Source organism: Theropithecus gelada, chromosome 8, assembly GCF_003255815.1.
Source record: "Theropithecus gelada isolate Dixy chromosome 8, Tgel_1.0, whole genome shotgun sequence".
In the NCBI taxonomy this organism is placed as follows: Eukaryota; Metazoa; Chordata; class Mammalia; order Primates; family Cercopithecidae; genus Theropithecus; species Theropithecus gelada.
The window spans coordinates 96139725-96160095 of NC_037676.1; the positions used below are offsets into that span (position 1 = coordinate 96139725).

A 20371-nucleotide genomic window follows, 5' to 3' on the forward strand; every position below is an offset into this window, starting at 1 on the left:
TGTTATTTTTTCTTTTGCCACTTTATTTTTTATGTTAGTGAAATAGGCATGTAGTATTTTTGGATTATAGACACATTTTGTCTTGTTATATCTTTTGCCTAAGTGTGATTATTTTGTAATGCGGTCCTATTTATAATAACTGACATTGGTTAAAATCAATTCTTGTATTCCTGTTGGTATCTTTTTTCTACTAACATTGTGAAAGTAATGTGAGACATTTCCCATTCAACAATATGCATATTGAGATCATTTGAACTTAAAATTTATCTTTTGGTTTACAGGGCGTGTCTTTAACTTCAGAATGGTTTGCAAAGTATTTGCAATCATCAGCAGCTGCATGTTGGGTAAGTTTGAATTTTTAAAAATAAATTTCATTTTATTTTGAAGAATTATACCATTTATTTACCCAGATAATAAAAGTTTTATTTCTAAGTAGCTATAGCTTCTTGGTCATAATCTTATAAGAAGAATAAACCCTTTCTTATGGGCTGAAAGGGAATATATAAAGAAGATGTTATTTAGTGTACATATATTGAATGTCTCCAAGCTTTTTTAGCTGAAATGGAGTGTTAGGGGAAACTGACTGTCATTTAGTAAATGTTTATTGATGACCTACTGTGTGCCAGGCCCAATTCTTAAATCAGGTTAGATATTTCAGAAAAAGAAAAAAACAAGCCTTCATGGAGTCACAGCCTAAGTAAATGTCAGGTTGTGCTAACTGCTATGAAGGCAAATAGTTAAGAGTAAAGTACATAGAGGGGGTGGGGGATGATATTTTATATAGTGATCAGGACGGACATCTCTGACAAGGTTATAGTTGAGCAAAGAACTGAAAAAAGTGAGAGTGAGCCATGTAAACATCAAGGAGAAGAATGTTCTAAGCAGAAACCATAGCAGGAGCAAAGACCTGAAAGCAGAGTTTACTGGCTTATTCATGCCTAAGAGAGGAGGAGGAGGCTGGAGTGGCTGGAGCAGAGTGAGCAGGGAAACGAGTGGAAATGAGGTCAAGGATGTAGGGAGTGGCTACGGCAAAGCCCTGGAGCTTACTTTAAGGGAAATAGAAGGATTTCATGCAAAGGACGACATGATAGAACTTCAGTTCTTGAAAGGATCATTGTAGCATGGAGAATAGAATTTGTTGGGGTAAAGGACCATTTAGGAGAATATTAGAGTAATCTGAGTGAGAGGCAGTGGACCATTCATTGCACAAGGGTGGTATTACAGAAATGAGAGAAGCGTTTACCTTCAGCTTTGCTTTGAAGATTTAGCTGGCCGAATTTACTCATGAGCTGGATAAGGGGCAAGAGAGAAAAAAAGTTTCAAGTTTTTCACATGAATAACTGTAAAAATGGAATTGCCTTTTCCTGATAGGGAAAACTGAGAAGAAAGTTGAGAGGCAAACTCAACAAATGATCTCATTTTGTTATTTATAAAGCAGATTACTTAAACAAAATGGATTAGATTTTATGTGTAAGATCTAATATATAAATTATTGTTCTTTCAAATATAGTCTGAGTTTGTTTTAATGTCATACTATGAGTTTTTCCTTAGTTCTTCTTTCAGTTTCTTGTCTTTATATTTTAGCCTAAAATTTACAATGAAAATGTTTGTGTTGTTTCTGTTCCCAAGCAGAAAGTTTATTTTCTACTTAAGCTAGAGGAAAGGTTTTAACAACCAAGAGAATACAAACAAAAATAAATTATCATTAAAATAGGTTAAAAAAAAATTTTTCTTTTTTTTTTTGAGACAGAGTCTCACCCTGTTGCCCAGACTGGAATGCACAATCTTGACTCACTCTAACCTCTGTCTCCTGGGCTCAAGAGATCCTCCTGCCTTAGCCTCTAGGCAGCTGGGACTACAGGTGCATGCCACCACCATACTCGGCTAATTTTTCTATTTGTAGTAGAGACAGGGTTTCACCACATTGAGCAGGCTGCTCTCAAACTCCTGACCTCAAGTGATCTGCCTGCCTCTACCTCCCAAAGTTCTGAGATTACAGCTCTGGGCCACCATGCCTGCCCTAGAATAGGCAAAATGACAACAAAGTAATTTTTTTATTTTTATTTATTTATTTTTTAAATTATACTTCAAGTTCTAGGGTACATGTGCACAACGTGCAGGTTTGTTACATAGGTATACATGTGCCATGTTGGTTTGCTGCATCCATTAACTCATCATTTATAAGAAATAAGAAATTACTTATTTCTCCTAATGCTATCCCTTGCCCAGTCCCCCACCCAAAGACAGGCCCTGGTGTGTGATGTTCCCCGCCCTGCGTTCAAGTGTTCTCGTTGTTCAGTTCCTACCTATGAGTGAGAACATGCAGTGTTTAGTTTTCTGTCCTTGTGCCAGTTTGCTGAGAATGATGGTTTCCAGCTTCATCCATGTCCCTGCAAAGGATATGAACTCATCCTTTTTTCTGGCTGCATAGTATTCCATGGTATATATGTGCCACATTTTCTTAATCCAGTCTATCACTGATGGACATTTGGGTTGGTTCCAAGTCTTTGCTATTGTGAATAGTGCCGCAATAAACATACGGGTGCATGTGTCTTTATAGTAGCATGATTTATAGTCCTTTGGGTATATACCCAGTAATGGGATGGCTGGGTCAAATTGTATTTCTAGTTCTAGATCCTTGAGGATTCGCCATACTGTGTTCCAAAATGGTTGAACTAGTTTACAATCCCACCAACAGTGTAAAAGTGTTCCTATTTCTCCACATCCTCTCCAGCATCTGTTGTTTCCTGACTTCTTAATGATTGCCATTCTAACTGGCACGAGATGGTATCTCGTTGTGGTTTTGATTTGCATTTCTCTGATGGCCAGTGATGATTAATATTTTTTCATGTGTCTGTTGGCTGCATAGATGTCTTCTTTTGAGAAGTATCTGTTCATATCCTTCACCCACTTTTTCATGGGGTTGTTTGATTTTTTCTTGTAAATTTGTTTAAGTTCTTTGTAGCTTCTGGATATTAGTTCTTTGTCAGATGGGTAGATTGCAAAAATGTTCTCCCATTCTGTAGGCTGCCTGTCCACTCTGATGGTAATTTCTTTTGCTGTGCAGAAGCTCTTTAGTTTAATTAGATTCTATTTTTCAATTTTGGCTTTTGTTGCCTTTGCTTTTGGTGTTTTAGTCATGAAGTCCTTGCCCATGCCTACGGCCTGAATGATATTGCCTAGGTTTTCTTCTAGGGTTTTTATGGTTTTAGGTCTAACATTTAAGTCTTTACTCCATCTTGAATTAATTTTTATATAAGGTGTAAGGAAGGGATCCAGTTTCAGCTTTCTACATATGGCTAGCCAGTTTTCCCAGCACCATTTATTAAATAGGGAATCCTTTCCCCATTTCTTGTTTTTGTCAGGTTTATCACAGATCAGATGGTTATAGATGTGTTATTTCTGAGGGCTCTGTTCTGTACCATTGGTCTATGTATCTGTTTTGGTACCAGTACCATGCTGTTTTGGTTACTGTAGCTTTGTAGTACAGTTTGAAGTCAGGTAGTGTGATGCCTCCAGCTTTGTTCTTTTTGCTTAGGATTGTCTTGGCAATGTGGGCTCTTTTTTGGTTCCATATGGATTTTACGGTAGTTTTTTCCAATTCCATGAAGAAAGTCATTGGTAGCTTGATGGCGATGGCATTGAATCTATTAAGTTACGTTGGGCAGTCGGGACATTTTCACGATATTGATTCTTCCTATCCATGAGCATGGAATGTTCTTCCATTTATTTGTGTCCTCCTTTATTTCATTGAGCAGTGGTTTGTAATTCTCCTTGAAGAGGTCCTTCACACCCCTTGTAAGTTGGATTCCTAGGTATTTTTTCTCTTTGTAGCAATTGTGAATGGGAGTTCACTCATGATTTGGCTCTCTTTTTATCTGTTATTGGTGTATAGGAATGCTTATGATTTTTGCACATTGATTTTGTGTCCTGAGACTTTGCTGAAGTTGCTTATCAGCTTAAGGAGATTTTGGGCTGAGACAATGGGGTTTTCTTTTTTTTTTTTTAATTTTTTTTTTTTTTGAGACGGAGTCTTGCTCTGTCACCCGGGCTGGAGTGCAGTGGCTGGATCTCAGCTCACTGCAAGCTCCGCCTCCCGGGTTTACGCCATTCTCCTGTCTCAGCCTCTCGAGTAGCTGGGACTACAGGGGCCCGCCACCTCGCCCGGCTAATTTTTTTGTATTTTTTTAGTAGAGACGGGGTTTCAGCGTGTTAGCCAGGATGGTCTCTATCTCCTGACCTCGTGATCTGCCCATCTCGGCCTCCCAAAGTGCTGGGATTACAGGCTTGAGCCACCGCGCCTGGCGACAATGGGGTTTTCTAAACATACAATCATGTCATTTGCAAACAGGGACAATTTGACTTCCTTTTTTCATAATTCAATATCCTTTATTTCTTTCTCTTGCCTGATTGCCCTGACCAGAACTTCCAACACTGTGTTGAATAGGAGTGGTGAGAAAGGGCATTCCTGTCTTGTGCCAGTTTTCAAAGGGAATGCTTCCAGTTTTTGCCCATTCAGTATGATATTGGCTGTGGGTTTGCCATAAATAGCTATTATTATTTTGAGATACGTTCCATCGATACCTAGTTTATTGAGAGTTTTTAGCATGAAGGACTGTTGAATTTTGTTGAAGACCTATTCTGCCTCTGTTGAGGTAATCATGTGGTGTTTGTCGTTGGTTCTGTTTATGTGGTAGATTATGTTTATTGATTTGTGTGTGTTGAACCAGCCTAGCATCTCAGGGATGAAGCCAACTTGATCGTGTTGGATATGCTTTTTGATGTGTTGCTAGATTCAGTTTGCCAGTGTTTTATTGAGGATTTTTGCATCGATGTTCATCAGGGATATTGGTCTAAAATTCTCTTTTTTTGTTGTTGTGTCTCTGCCAGGCTTTGGTATCAGGATGATGCTGGCCTCACAAAATGAGTTAGAGAGGATTCCCTCTTTTTCTATTCATTGGAATAGTTTCAGAAGGAATGGTACCAGCTCTTCTTTATACCTCTGGTAGAATTCGGCTGTGAATCCATCTGGTCCTGGACTTCTTTTGGTTGATAGGGTATTGATTATTGCCTAAATTTCAGAGCCTGTTATTGGTCTATTCAGAGATTCAACTTCTTCCGGGTTTAGTCTTGGGACGGTGTCTGTGTCCAGGAATTTATCCATTTCTTCTAGATTTTCTAGTTTATTTGCATAGAGGTGTTTATAGTATTCTCTGATGGTAGTTTATATTTCTGTGGGATCGGTGGTGATATCCCCTTTATCATTTTTTATTGCATCTATTTGATTCTTCTCTCTTTTCTTCTTTATTAGTCTTGCTAGCGGTCTATCAATTTTGTTGATGTTTTGAAAAAACCAGCTCCTGGATTCATAAATGTTTTGAAGGGTTTTTTCGTGTCTCTATCTCCTTCAGTTCTGCTCTGATCTTAGTTATTTCTTGCCTTCTGCTAGCTTTTGAATTTGTTTGCTCTTGCTTCTTTACTTCTTTTAATTGCGATGTTAGGGTATCCATTTTAGATCTTTCCTGCTTTCTCTTGTGGGCATTTAGTCCTATAAATTTCCCTCTACACATTGCTTTAAATGTGTCCCAGAGATTCTGGTACGTTGTATCTTTGTTCTCATTGGTTTCAAAGAACATCTTTATTTCTGCCTTCATTTCATTATTTACCCAGTAGTCATTCAGGAACAAGTTGTTCAGTTTCCATGTAGTTGAGCAGTTTTGAGTGAGTTTCTTAATCCTGAGTTCTAACTTGATTGCACTGTGGTCTCAAAGATAGTTTCTTGTGATTTCTATTCTTTTACATTTGCTGAGGAGTGCTTTACTTTCAACTATGTGGTCAGTTTTGGAATAAGTGCGATGTGGTGCTGAGAAGAATGTATATTCTGTTGATTTGGGGAGGAGAGTTCTGTAGATGTCTATTAGGTCCGCTTGGTGCAGAGCTGAGTTCAAGTCCTGGATATCCTTGTTATCCTTCTGTCTTGTTGTTCTGTCTAATGTTGACAGTGGGGTGTTAAAGTCTCCCATTATTATTGTGTGGGAGTCTAAGTCTCTTTGTAGGTCTCTAAGGACTCACTTTATGAATCTGGGTGCTCCTATATTGGGTGCATATATATTTAGGATAGTTAGCTTTTCTTGTTGAATTGATCCCTTTACCATTATGTAATGGCCTTCTTTATCTCTTTTGATCTTTGTTGGTTTAAAGTCTGTTTTATCAGAGACTAGAATTGCAACCCCTGCTTGTTTTTTTTTTTTTTTTTTCCATTTGCTTGGTAGATCTTCCTCCATCCCTTTATTTTGAGCCTATGTGTGTCTCTGCAGGTGAGATGGGTCTCCTGAATACAGCACACTGATTTGTTTTGACTCTTTATCCAATTTGCCAGTCTGTGTCTTTTACTTGGGGCATTTAGCCCATTTACAGTTAAGGTTAATATTGTTATATGTGAATTTGAACCTGTCATTATGATGTTAGCTGGTTATTTTGCCCATTAGTTGATGCAGTTTCTTCCTAGCATCGATGGTCTTTACAATTCGGCATGTTTTTGCAGTGGCTGGTACCAGTTGTTCTGTTCCATGTTTAGTGCTTCCTTCAGGAGCTCTTGGAAGGCAGGCCTGGTGGTCACAAAATCTCTCAGCATTTGCTTGTCCGTAAAGGGTTTTATTTTTCCTTCACTTAATGAAGCTTAGTTTGACTAGATATGAGATTCTGGGTTGAAAATTTTTTTCTTTGAGAATGTTTTATATTGGCCCCCACTGTCTTCTGGCTTAGTTTCTCCCAAGAGATCCGCTGTTAGTATTATGGGCTTCCCTTTGTGGGTAACCCAACCTTTCTCTCTGGCTGCCCTTAACATTTTTTCCTTCATTTCAACCTTGGTGAATGTGACAATTATGTGTCTTAGGGTTGCTCTTCTCAAGGAGTATCTTTGTGGTGTTCTCTGTATTTCTGAATTGGAATGTTGGCCTGCCTTGCTGGGTTAGGGAAGTTCTCCTGGATAATATCCTGAAGAGTGTTTTCCAACTTGGTTCCATTTTCCCTGTCATTTTCAGGTACCCCAATCAAACGTAGATTTGGTCTTTTCACATAGTCCCATATTTCTTGGAGGCTTTGTTCGTTTCTTTTTACTCTTTTTTTCTCTAACCTTGTCTTCTCGCTTTATTTCATTAATTTGATCTTCAATCACTGATACCCTTTTGTCCGCTTGATCGAATCAGCTACTGAAGCTTGTGCATGCATTATGTAGTTCTTGTGCCATTGTTTTCAGCTCCATCAGGTCATTTAAGGTCTGCTCTATACTGTTTATTCTAGTTAGCCATTCATCTAATCTTTTTTCAAGGTTTTTAGCTTCCTTGCGATGGGTTCAAGCATCCTCCCTTAGCTTGGAGAAGTTTGTTATTACTGACCTTCTTAAGCCTACTTCTGTCAATTTATCAAAGTCGTTCTCCATCCAACTTTGTTCTGTTGCTGGCAAGGAGCTGCGATCCTTCAGAGGGGAAGAGACACTCTGGTTTTTAGAATTTTCAGCTTTTCTGTTCTGGTTTCTCCCCATCTTTGTGGTTTTACCTACCTTTGGTCTTTGATGTTGGTGACCTACAGATGGGGTTTTGGTGTAGATGTCCTTTTTGTTGATGTTGATGCTGTTCCTTTCTGTTTGTTAGTTTTCCTTCTAACAGTCAGGTCCCTAAGCTGCAGGTCTGTTGGAGTTTGCTGGAGGTCCACTCCAGACCCTGTTTGCCTGGGTATCACCAGTGGAGGCTGTAGAACAGCAAATATTGCAGAACAACAAATACTGCTGCCTGATCCTTCCTCTGGAAGCTTCGTCCCAGAGGGGCGCCCATCTGTATGAGGTGTCAGTTGGTCCCTCCTGGGAGGTGTCTCCCAGTTAGGCTACACGGGGTCAGGAACCCAGTTGAGGAGGCAGTCTGTCCATTCTCAGAGCTCAAACGCCATGCTAGGAGAATCACTGCTGTCTTCAAAGCTGTCAGACAGGGACGTTTAAGTCTGTGGAAGTTTCTGCTGTCTTTTGTTTAGTTATGCCCTGCCCCCAGAGGTGGAGTCTGCAGGGGCAGCAGGCCTTGCTGAGCTGCGGTGGGCTCCACCCAGCTCGCGCTTCCCCTGGCTGCTTTGTTTTCCTACTCAAGCCTCAGCAATGGCAGATGCCCCTCCCCCAGGCTGCTGCCTCGCTGTGGATCTCAGACTGCTGTGCAGGCAGTGAGCAAGGCTCCGTGGGCATGGGACCCACTGAGGCAGGCGCGGGATATAATCTCCTGGTGTGCCGTTTGCTAAGACCATTGGAAAAGCACAGTATTTAGGTGGAGTTGTCCTGTTTTTCCAGGTACAGTCTGTCATGGCTTCCCTTGGCTACGAAAGGGAAATCCCCCGACCCCTTGCGCTTCCCAGGTGAGGCAATGCCCCACCGTGCTTCAGCTCACCCTCCGTAGGGTGCACCCACTGTCCAACCAGTCCCAATGAGATGAACCAGGTATCTCAGTTGGAAGTGCAGAAATCACCCATCTTCTGCGTTGATTACGCTGGGAGCTGCAGACCGGAGCTGTTCCTACTTGGCCGTCTTGGAATGGACCTGCACAAAGTAAAATTTTTATATCAACTTTTGCATAGACTGTTCAGGTTCATGTTACTTTTCTTTGCCATTGTTCTGTTGTAGGTATATGCCAATCTAACATCTTGTCAAGCTCTTGGAAATATATGTGTGATGAACATGAATTCTTACGACTTTGCCACATTTGATGCATGTCGACTATTTCAGTTTATCTTTGAAAATACTGCTGGACTGAGCACTGTTCATTCTATTTCATTTTGGTAAGGATATTTTGACTGATGAAATGTTATTTTGACTGAATTCAGTGCAGTTATTAATATATTCACAAATATTAATAAGAAATATTTATTCTCCATTATTAAAACAGTTGTAACTGTTTATAGGAGACAGAATCTTCCTTGGCTGTTTTATGGAGACCAGTTAGGATTAGCACCTCAAGTGCTCAGTTCTACCTCTCTTCCTACAAATTTCAGTTTTAAAGGAGAAAACCAGGTAAAAATGTCTAATATCATTCGAGGATAACTACCTTTTGATTTATAATTTTAAAAGGTAATAAGAAAGTTATAATTCTTACCTTTTTAGGTTATTGCTACAAACTCAGTTACCAAACTAAATATAAATGTCAACAACTTACAAGAACTAAACAGTATAGAGTTTAGCTGTCGTATTGAATATGTGGATACTTCTGGATTATGTGGTTATGACAAGAACTAATACTTGTAGGGTTGGGAAGAGTAGTTTTCAACACCAAATGCAAAAAATCTCTGTCCTGTTTTTCCATACCTTAAAGAAGTGCTTCCAAAGATTGACTGGGGCTCTGTGACATTGCTTAGCACTTCACAGGGCCAAATTCCCACCTCTAACTTTTTGACTTTCCAGAATGAGGAGATACTGTTCTCCCACACTGCCTCCTATTTAGCAGGTTCGAAAGGAGTCTATCTGTCACTAGTGCTGCCTCTCAATTCTAGAATAATAATTTTCATGCAAAAAAACAGTCCAATTATTTTAGGTGTATTTAGTCATAGAAATAGATTAATTGAGGCCGGGCGCGGTGGCTCAAGCCTGTAATCCCAGCACTTTGGGAGGCCGAGACGGGTGGATCACGAGGTCAGGAGATTGAGACCATCCTGGTGAACACGGTGAAACCCTGTCTCTACTAAGAAATACAAAAAACTAGCCGGGCGAGGTGGCAGGCGTCTGTAGTCCCAGCTACTCCGGAGGCTGAGGCCGGAGAATGGCGTGAACCTGGGAGGCGGAGCTTGCAGTGAGCTGAGATCCGGCCACTGCACTCTAGCCTGGGCTACAGAGCGAGACTCCGTCTCAAAAAAAAAAAGAAATAGATTAATTGAGCCTCAAAATAAAGGTAATTGAATGTAATTTGTCAACGATGAACATTTCTTTACAGGATGTTGTATGACTTTCAGAGTATTTGACCTGATTTTGCTCTTGTTTTCTTTAATCAGAATACAAAACTGAAGTTTGTTGCTGCTTCCTATGATATAAGAGGAAATTTTCTCAAGTGGCAAACTTTAGAAGGAGGTGTTTTACAGGTAAGCACAATTCTAGTTAAAGAATTAATAATGTGCATTATTTTTGCCTGAGGCAAAGAGGAAAAGATTAGATTATTGTATGAATAAAGCATCAGTTACATACTAAAGTTGATTTTTTTTCTGATGCTTTAAATTAGAATTTCTTAAGTTTCTTTTTTTTTTTTTTTTTTTTTTTTGAGAGGGAGTGTCACTCTTTCGCCCAGGCTGTAGTGCAATGGCGCGATCTTGGCTCACTCAGCCTCCCGAATAACTGGGAGCTGGAACTACAGGCGCCAGGCACCACGCCTGGCTAATTTTTTTTTTTTTTTTCTTGAGACGGAGTCTCACTCTCTCACCCAGGCTGGAGTGCAGTGGCGCGATCTTGGCTCACTGCAAACTCCGCCTCCCGGGTTCACACCATTCTCCTGCCTTAGCCTCCTGAGTAGCTGGGACTACAGGCGCCCGCCACCGCACCCGGCTAATTTTTTGTATTTTTAGTAGAGACAGGGTTTCACCGTGTTAGCCAGGATGGTCTTGATCTCCTGACCTCGTGATCCACCCATCTTGGCCTCTCAAAGTGCTGGGATTACAGGCGTGAGCCACCGTGCCTGGCAAAGCTTTATTTCTTTAAAGTTATGACTTTAATTTATAACAGATGTTCCCTTAACTTTTCATATCCTTGATACATTACATAAGTATGATGTAAAGCATATATCCATGTTTGGGTGAGTATAAGAATAGAAAACAGTTGTGAGAGAGATTTATGTGTTGTATTATTTTACTGTAGCTTTGTCCAGACACAGAAACAAGGCTAAATGCTGCTTATTCATTTGGAACAACCTACCAACAAAATGTAAGTTTGAACTATATTAGACTATATTTTAGCTTTATTTTTCAAAATATCATATCAGCAGTAATTGGAATAATACTTAAATTTTGAGATTGGAATTTTTTTTTCTTGTTTTTGTTTTTTGTTTTTTGTTTTTTGTTTTTGAGATAGAGTTTTGCTCTTGTTGCCCAGGCTGGAGTGCAGTGGCGCGATCTCAGCTCACTGCAACCTCCGCCTCCCAGGTTCAAGCGATTCTCCTGCCTCAGCCTCCCGAGTAGCTGGGATTACAGACGTGCCACCATGCCCGGCTGAAGACGGGGTTTCTCCATGTTGGTCAGTCTGGTCTCGAACTCCCCACCTCAGGTGATCTGCCCTCCTCAGCCTCCCAAAGTGCTGAGATTACAGGCATGAGCCACTGTGCCTGGCCGGAAATGTTTTTAATAGTGATGAATAATTTCACTAATTAATATAATTTTTTATTACCTGGGTACAGAAAAGCTTAATTTCAGTGGCGTAAACAGAGCACCTTGTTATCTGTAGAGGTTTTTGTTTTGTTTTGTTTTGTTTTGTTTTTTGAGACAGAATCTCACTCTGTTGCCCAGGCCGGAGTGTAGTGGTGCGATATTGGCTCACTGCAATCTGGGCTCACTGCAGTCTCTGCCTCCTGGGTTCAAGCAATTCATGTGCCTCAGCCACCTGAGTAGCTGGGACAACAGGCATGTACCACCACACCCAGCTAATTCTTGTGTTTTTCATAGAGATGGGGTTTTGCCATGTTGACCAGGCTGGTCTCAAACTCCTGGCCTCAAGTGATCCACCAGCCTCGGACTCCCAAAGTGCTAGGATTACAGGTGCGAGCCACCTCGCCCAGCCTAGAGTCTTAAACATCATATAATACATCTTCGTAATAAATTGTTTATCTGCTTCTAGGCTTATAGGTCTTAAAAAGTAATGCTTACTTCTGAGCATTTTGAAATAACGTAAAAATGCTACTTTTTTTTAAATGACTAATAAAGGTTACTCCCTTCTTCTACCCCCTAATAACAAACAAAAATAATTCCTTCATCTTCCTCCATTTTTTTCTTTCTCCTTCCTTCTCTGACATTCCTTACTTTGGTACCTATTTTGAAATTACATTATCTTATTAAGGAATATTATGAGCCATTAAATACTTGAAAGACATGCATGTATTAGTCCATTCTCACACTGCTAATAAAAACACACCCGAGACTGGGTAATTTACAAAGGAAATAGGTTTAATTGGCTTACAGTTCAGCATGACTGAGGAGGCCTTAGGAAATTTATGGTGACAGGAAGAGAAATACTGAGCAAAAAAGGGAAAAGCCCCTCATAAAACCATCAGATCTCATGAGAACTCTTTCACTATTATGAGAACAGCATGAGGGTAACCGCCCCCATGATTCAATTACCTCCCTCCAGTCCTTCCCATGACACATGGGGATTATAGGAACTACAGTTCAAGATGAGATTTAGGTGGGAACACAGCCAAACCATATAAATTCATTAGTCTGTAAAAATACATCTTGATAAAGTTCCACACACAACCATAGAACAAAACCACAACAAAAAATACCATTATGGAAAGTAGATTGGAAGAATCTACTAACAGTGATTACCTCTGGATAGTGGGGTCAGAAATTGTTTTTGTTTTCTTGTTTATAATTTCCAAATTTTCTACCATGAACATGAATTTACTTCTTTTGTCAGAAATGATTTACATGTTGTTGTTGTTGTTGTTTTTAAAATAAATGTTATTGTGCTTCTAACGTAGGCCAGAAAGATCAACATTTATGTAATGCCTGTCTCTGTGTGCTCAGCATTTTATCATTATTATTCCATTTGATTCATAAAATAACCATGTGAGATACATAATATCTGTGCTTCACAGACGAGGAAATTATGCCAAGTAATTAGGTAATTTACTCAAAGACTTGTGTCACATAAACTGTGGAGCCAATGTTCCATCAGGTTTAAAAAGCATTTTTATTTCATTGAACCTGGCCAACTCTCAAGTTCTTCATAGTGTAGTAGGCAAAACAGTTATATAGACAAAGAATTGCAAAGAATATAAGTGTCATTCTATAGGTTTGTATAAGGTACTGATTCCTGGGGAAGTATAGAAAGGCTTCACAAAGTAAGTGATACTTGGGCTTGTATAATGAATATGAGTTTTCCAGGAGAATACAGTGGGGAATGAAATGTCAGACAGAAGCCACATTTGCAATGACAGAGAGGCATACAGTAGCATGGCATATTTAGAAACTACAAGTAGATTAGTATGAATGGACCACCATAGACAGATAGGGAGTAATGAGAGAGAAACCTGGCTTGGTTAATGGAAGGCAGATCATAGACATCATTGTACAGCAGGAGAAAAAATTGGGAATTTATCCCATAGGACAGTAGTTTTAAACCTTTTCACTGATGTACACTTAATATTGAGAATGAAAACATACCTCCTTCATCTGAGTTGAGGCTTAAGAAGTTTTCAAAGTTCTCAAAGCAGTTATTTACTATTAGTGTTTTTGGTCCTTATAAAATAATCATATTTGCAGTATTCAGGTTTTGGAAGGCAAATGGAAATGCATATAAACAAGGTAGTATAAAGATATTTTGCACAACTAGAAAAACATTCTGAAGATAATAAATATGCTTGCTAATTTTCAATTGTGATTTTTTTTTGCTTTTTAGTACTTTAAGTTGCTGTTTTATGTGCTTTTATTTTTAATTTTACTTTTCAGTGTGAGATTCCTATCTCTAAGATCTTAATTGACTTTCCCACTCCTATATTTTATGATGTGTACCTTGAATATGCTGATGAAAATCAACATCAATATATTTTGGCTGTGCCTGTGTTAAACCTAAATCTTCAACACAATAAGATATTTGTGAACCAAGGTAAGACATCCATACATACCACTTTTTTCCCTGAGCAGAAATCAATAAATAAGTTAACCTACATGATAATTTAATAAACCACATAAGAAAGGTCATGAATTCTCTCTTATATGGTTCTATACAATGTACCAAAAAATAAAACAATATATTGATGGTGGATTTAGAAACTTTTACTAATTTTATTACCAGACATATCGTTAAGAAATTATACTGTTGCTGAGGGTATATCCTGAGAAACATTAGTATAACTGTAAATTGGGGCTTTTTCTTCAAGCTGTCCTGAATATGCTTTTTTGGACAAATTAGTTTCTTTTGTTATTACTCATATTATAAAATTCCGCTTTTTTAGGTAATTTGCAGGGAAAAGCCTTCCAAATTTATGCAAAGTTCAAACAATCAGAAGACATTCAAGTCCAAGGCGCAGTGGCTCACACCTATAATCACAGCACTTTGGGAGACCAAGAGGGGAGAATTGCTTGAGCCAAGAAATTCAAGACCAACCTAGGCAACATGATGAGAACCTGTTGCTACAAAAAAAAAAAAATTAACTTGGTGTGGTGGTGCAAGCTTGTAGTCCCAGCTACTCTGGAGGCAGAGGTGGGAGGATCACTTGAGCCCAGGTTGAGAATGCAGTGAGCCATGATTATGCTAGTGCACTATAGCCTGGTCAACAGAGTAAGACCCTGTCTAAAAAAAAACAAAAGAGGCCGGGCACGGTGGCTCACGCCTGTAATCCCAGCACTTTGGGAGGCTGAGGCAGGCAGATCACGAGGTCAGGAGATCAAGACCATTCTGGCTAACATGGTGAAATCCTATCTCTACTAAAGAATACAAAAAAATTAGCTGGGTGTGGTGGCAGGCACCTGTAATCCCAGCTACTCGGGAGACTGAGGCAGGAGAATGGCGTGAACCCAGGAGGCAGAGCTTGCAGTGAGCCAAGATTGCGCCACTGCATTCCAGCCTGGGCGACAGAGTGAGACTGTCTCAAAAAAAAAAAAAAAAAAAATCAGAAGACATTCACATGAGTTAGAGAAGGCCATTGTCAGGTGTTTCTTATACTAGTAGCTTTTTGCAGCCATCTTATCTAAAACAATAATTTTATCTTTTAAATTTGTACAGTAAACTGTTTTCTTTTTATAATAAAAGACAGCAACTCTGGCAAGTGGCTTCTAACTCGGCGCATTTTCTTAGTGGATGCAGTAAGTGGACGAGAAAATGACTTAGGAAGTCAGCCAAGAGTAATTCGAGTTGCTACCCAAATATCACTGAGGTAAACAAATGTCTAATGATATTATTTATGGGAAAATATAATGGAAGTGTTTGCCAGTCATTAGTAGATGAAAACAATAAGGACAACTGAATTGGAACAGTTGGTCAGGTTATTTTAGGTATATGTGTAGATTGGCATAGACCAGTAAAAGTGAATAGCCAAGGGGGAAACTATAACAGAAGAGTGTGAGGAGTTAGGTCAAAATTCACATGCCAGGTCCCCCTCTAGACTTGCTGAATTAGAATGGGCTGTGAATAGCTAAGTAAATACCAGTGAGCTGAAATTGGTGTTTTAGAAAGAGCTTGCCAGATGGTTGGTGATATTTAGGACTCCCCTATCCTCATTTCTTTCAGTGACTTTTGTTCTGGGTTTACCCAGATTAATTATCAACACCCCCCTCTTCCTAGGATAACCTAACTGTGATCGTACCTTAGGTTAGTACTGCACCACTTAAATTTCTCTTTCTTTTCCAGTGTGAGATCTCTAAAATCTTAGTGACTTTCCCACTGTAATGTTTTATGATGTGTACCTTGAATACACTGATAAAAATCAACACCATCATCTCACAGTAGTTTGGTACTTTGAAATACTTCAATATACTTTTTTTTTCAATTGTTTCATTTTGATTCTCATAATCTTATGAGGTAAACAGTGCAGAAACTTTGTTATGTATCATGCTGAAATCCAAATGTACTGTGTTTTCAGCATTTCTTCAACCTGCTAATATGGTATTCTAGTAAAAATGAAAATGCACCTAGTCAGACTTGATGTGTTCTTGATGAAACCATGGTGGCCCCTAGTGATTGGCACTTTCCTTTTGAATTCACAAACTATACAGTACTAATGCATTGAATTTGGCAAAATGAACCTCACTTTGTGCCATAACCATATTACAGCTGACACTTTTTTTTTAATTAAAAAATTTATTTGTTTATCTTGAGACAGGGTCTTGCTATGTTGTCCAGACCGGTCTTGAACTCCTGGGCTCAAGCAATCTTCCCACCTTGGCCTCCCAAAGTGCTGGGATTACAGGCATGAGCCACTGCACCTGGCTTGACATATATTATTTTGTTAAGAATTCATTTTTCTCTTTTGAAATCAAGATCTTATCTGCCTTTCTGTAGGCTTCATGTAGCACTGTACTTTTGATTATTCCTCAAAGATAGTTTATAGTTCTTCAGTGATTTCATCTGTAAACTTCATAGGACTTGGATTGAGCTTCTAATTTATCTCAGATGGTACATTTTTAGTTTGTTTTTTCTTTAATCTTACACCATCAGATGTTATATTTTAATGTTCAAGTCTTGATCACTGAAGATGGCTTATGTTGTCATCATTAGTTTATGTGTAACCTTTCTTAGTCCTTTTTAACTGATTGGTTCTGAGATCATCAGACAATTCATATTAAATTCAAAACAAATGGTAAATTAAATGTATGTTTAAGGGCCTAGATATACTGATTACTATAAATGTATTTTCTTTTAAATAGCGTCCACCTTGTACCCAACACAATAAATGGAAACATCTACCCTCCCTTAATCACCATTGCCTACAGTGACATTGATACCAAAGACGCCAATAGCCAGTCTGTGAAGGTGAGTTCCTGACTAATCAGTGCCCTTGTATGTATAAATAGAGTATAATACTGATTCAGTTTACATTTTGGTCAAAAGACAGTCTTTTTTTTTTTTTTAAGTTCTAAATAAACCTTTCTCTACATATAGTCAAGTCTTAATTATTTTTTACTAATAATGGTGAGAGGTGAGTTCGTATGGATCCTGAGTATAAAAAAGTAAGAATGGATTATGTTTTTCAGTAGAAGTCTCACCAGCAGCCTAGTATCCTTGTTCGGGATACTGGGGTATGCTGAGATGTGCAATGTCTGCTCCTGTTCTTTTTGGCCACCTTGCTTTTGTTAAGATTTTGTGGGCCGGGTGCGGTGGCTCACGCCTATAATCCCAGTACTTTGGGAGGCCAAGGCGGGCGGATCACCTGAGGTCGGGAGTTTGAGACAGCCTGACCAACATGGTGAAACCCTGTCTCTACTGAAAATACAAAAATTAGCCGGGCGTGGTGGCACGCATCTGTAATCCCAGCTACTCTGGAGGCTGAGGCAGGAGAATCGCTTGAGCCCAGGAGGCGAAGTTGCAGTGAGCCGAGACCGAGATCACTTCACTGCACTGCAGCCTGGGCAAAAGAGTGAGACTCCATCTCAAAAAAAAAAAAAAAAAATCTTATGTCTTTGCCCAATTAAGCCAGGAACTCAGACTTTACAGTGGGCATATGTGTGCTCACCAATCTGTGACCTACTTAATAGAGACATACTTCAACAGGCAGAAGGAGATGATAATTATCAGCGTTATAACTAGTACAGCTAACATGAACTAGAGGATGTAGTTTGGACCTGCAGCCAAGTAGGTTTCCCACTACTTCGTCAACTAAATTAAACTTAACTACAGGACAGAAGGCCTCTTCTGCCTGGGTGGGCCTGTATATGGAAGCGAGACCTCTTAGGCTGCACTGCAGAGAATGAGCTTAGAGAAGGTTGAGCTACACATGCTCAGTTCCTCTTCTCAACTTCTCCAGTCAGATAAAGCATCTTGCTTTGAGGAGGGATAAATGAGAGACGGATAGAGGTAAAAAAACAGAGGTAATTCTTCTATATTTTTCCTCCTAGAGATTAAGTGGCTATTCCCTTCTTTCTGTAAAAACATGAGAAGTGGAGCATAGCATTTCTTACCTCCAAACTCTGTAAGAGCTTTGAATTTCTCCTATTTTACTTCTGTATTTTAATATTCTAGTTCCTTCAGCCGGTGCTTTTGGCCTCTCTTTTGTGCTTGTACTTGTACTTGACTGCTATTGGATTCAAACTTTAATTAAGTAAAAATACATATGTAGTGTAACTTTTAAAGATTTTCCATCCTCATTTGTATTACCTAATCCAGTGCTAAAATTAGTTTCCATTGACTGAGCTTGCATACACTGTAATGAGAGGAGAAGAAAATCCAAAACATACTTGGTAACAACAAAAGACTGCCTGGTTTAAAACTTCCTGGAGTGGTGTTATGAGTAATCAAGAATATATTTATTTTCAGCTTGACCAACATAGTGAAACCCTGTCTCTACTAAAAATACAAAATTAGCGAGGCATGGTGGTGCATGCCTGTAATCCCAGCTGCTTGGGAGGCTGAGGCAGGAGAATCACTTGAACCCGGGAGGGGGAGGTTGCAGTGAGCCGAGAGCGTGCCATTGCATTCCAGCCTGGGCAACAAGAGCAAAACTCTGTCTCAAAAAAAATAAAATAAAATAATTGTGTGTGTGTGTGTGTATGTATATATATATATTTATTTTAATGTAAAACACTTCTGAGTCTTTTCTTTAAATATTATTCTTGTCCAAAATAATTCTAAACTAAGCCTTGATAAATTGAAAAATAACAAATAGAAAAAAGTTAAGTCTGCTGGTTGTGGTGGCTCACACCTGTAGTCCCAACACTATGGGAGGCCGAGGTGGGCAGATCAGTTGAGGTCAGGAGTTAGAGACCAGCCTGGCCAACATGGTGAAACCCTGTTTCTGCTAAAAATATAACAAAAAAAAAAATTATCTGGGCATGGTGGTGGTTACCTGTAATCCCAGCTACTTGGGAGGCTGAGGCAGGAGAATTCTTGTTGCTTGAACCTGGGATGTAGAGATTGTAGTAAACCAAGATTGCACCACTGCACTCCAGAGTGAGACTGTCTCAAAAAAGAAAAAAAAAAAAAAGTTAAGTCATGAAACTACATTGATGAAGTCTACCTCAAATTATTCTAATTATAAAATATACAATTCTTTCATCATTTCTTAATTTCTCATGGCAGCTGTTGCAAAATTTTACATCAGTTGTAAACATCCAGCTATGTCTCTGCTCTTTATCTAGTCTTGAGCAGATCAGGACCATCTATCATGAATTCCTTAAGATTTCCTCTTTAATATTTCAGAATCTCTGTTTCATTGTCCTTCCCATTTCTTGTTCCTGTTTCCAAGAAAGAAGGTCCCCTCCTCTCTTCCTAAACTAATCTATCTAAACTCATTTATAGTACATTTTCCAATATCCTGTTCCATCCCTAATGTCTTATTCAGACAACCTCTCTGCGAGTCCCTTTCCTTTGTTTATAAAAACTCTCAGATTGCCTTATCTTAAAAACAAACTAAAACAACCAACCAACCAAACAAACATTGTACTCAGTTCTGCCAGCTGCCCAGCTTGCTAATGTATCTCTTCATTTCCCAACCATTTACTCTTTCATCATTTGCAGTCTGGCTCTTGCCATTTACTTCTTTGAAAACCTCTTTCATGAAAGTCAGCGATGGTTTCCACGTATAGTGGCTTTCTTTACCTTGACATTTATACAACATTTGAAACTGTACTCAATGTCCTCCTCCTTCTTGAAACTCCCTATTCTGTGACCATGGTAAGACTTAAGTATCTTCCTCTCCTACCCCTCACAGTCCTCTTCTCTGACCTTTTACTAGGTTCTTCTTTCTCTTGTCTCTTAACGTAGTGGTATCTTTAAGATTTTGTTCAGATCTTTGATTAATCTACGGTTTAGCAACTGGTGGTTTACCCAGTTGCTAAATTCCTAATGTACAAGTTTAGTCAAATTCCTCAGTTACAGAAGTCTATCAGAAAATGAAATATGATTAGTCTGTGCATGAATTTAACTTATCTCCTAACAAGCCCCGTTTTTAATGTGCGTGAAAGAGATATTTAAAGTAGCACAAATAATTCTCAAAAGCATATCTATTTACATGTAAGTAAAGGTCAACTCTAATAATTTTGATAGTTAGAAACTATAGTGTTTATGGTAAAACCCAGCTACAAATGTGTTTTTATAAGAAAAGTAAGTTTGTATTACATAATTTCAGTATAGCTAATTTGTTTTGTTTTAAATACCAGGTTTCTTTCTCAGTCACATACGAAATGGATCATGGAGAAGCACATGTCCAGACAGATGTAAGTTTATTTTAACCTATTAAAATATATACAGTGTATTTTATAATTAAATAATTTCAGATGTGCAAGAAAGTTGCTAAAACAAATTTCCCAGATACTCTTTTCCCCAGCCTCCCCTAATGTTAGCCTATATAACCTTAGCACAATGATCATAATCTGGAAATTAATATTGATGTAGTCCTATTAACTCATCTACATGCTATTTGAATTTCACTATTGAATTTTTTTCTGTTTTAGGACCCAATCTAGCGTCACATATTGCTTTTAGCTGTCATAG

The 20371-nt window shown here is 38.9% G+C and overlaps 1 protein-coding gene across 4 annotated transcripts in view; it reads left to right on the forward strand.

Moving 5' to 3' along the window:
* The window catches only part of TMEM67 (transmembrane protein 67), a 67194-nt gene that overhangs the window by 20025 nt on the left and 26798 nt on the right, over window positions 1–20371 (forward strand). For all 4 annotated transcript variants that reach the window (XR_003120914.1, XM_025395181.1, XM_025395183.1 and 1 more), the window contains 9 exons: window positions 282–344; window positions 8660–8814; window positions 8938–9046; window positions 10018–10104; window positions 10871–10936; window positions 13675–13831; window positions 14978–15101; window positions 16591–16696; window positions 20038–20094. Coding sequence is in view for 3 of the 4 variants with exons in the window: in XM_025395181.1 (XP_025250966.1) it covers window positions 282–344; window positions 8660–8814; window positions 8938–9046; window positions 10018–10104; window positions 10871–10936; window positions 13675–13831; window positions 14978–15101; window positions 16591–16696; window positions 20038–20094 (924 nt within the window). In the remaining variant the exon portion in view is untranslated. The remainder of the gene's footprint in view (window positions 1–281; window positions 345–8659; window positions 8815–8937; window positions 9047–10017; window positions 10105–10870; window positions 10937–13674; window positions 13832–14977; window positions 15102–16590; window positions 16697–20037; window positions 20095–20371) is intronic.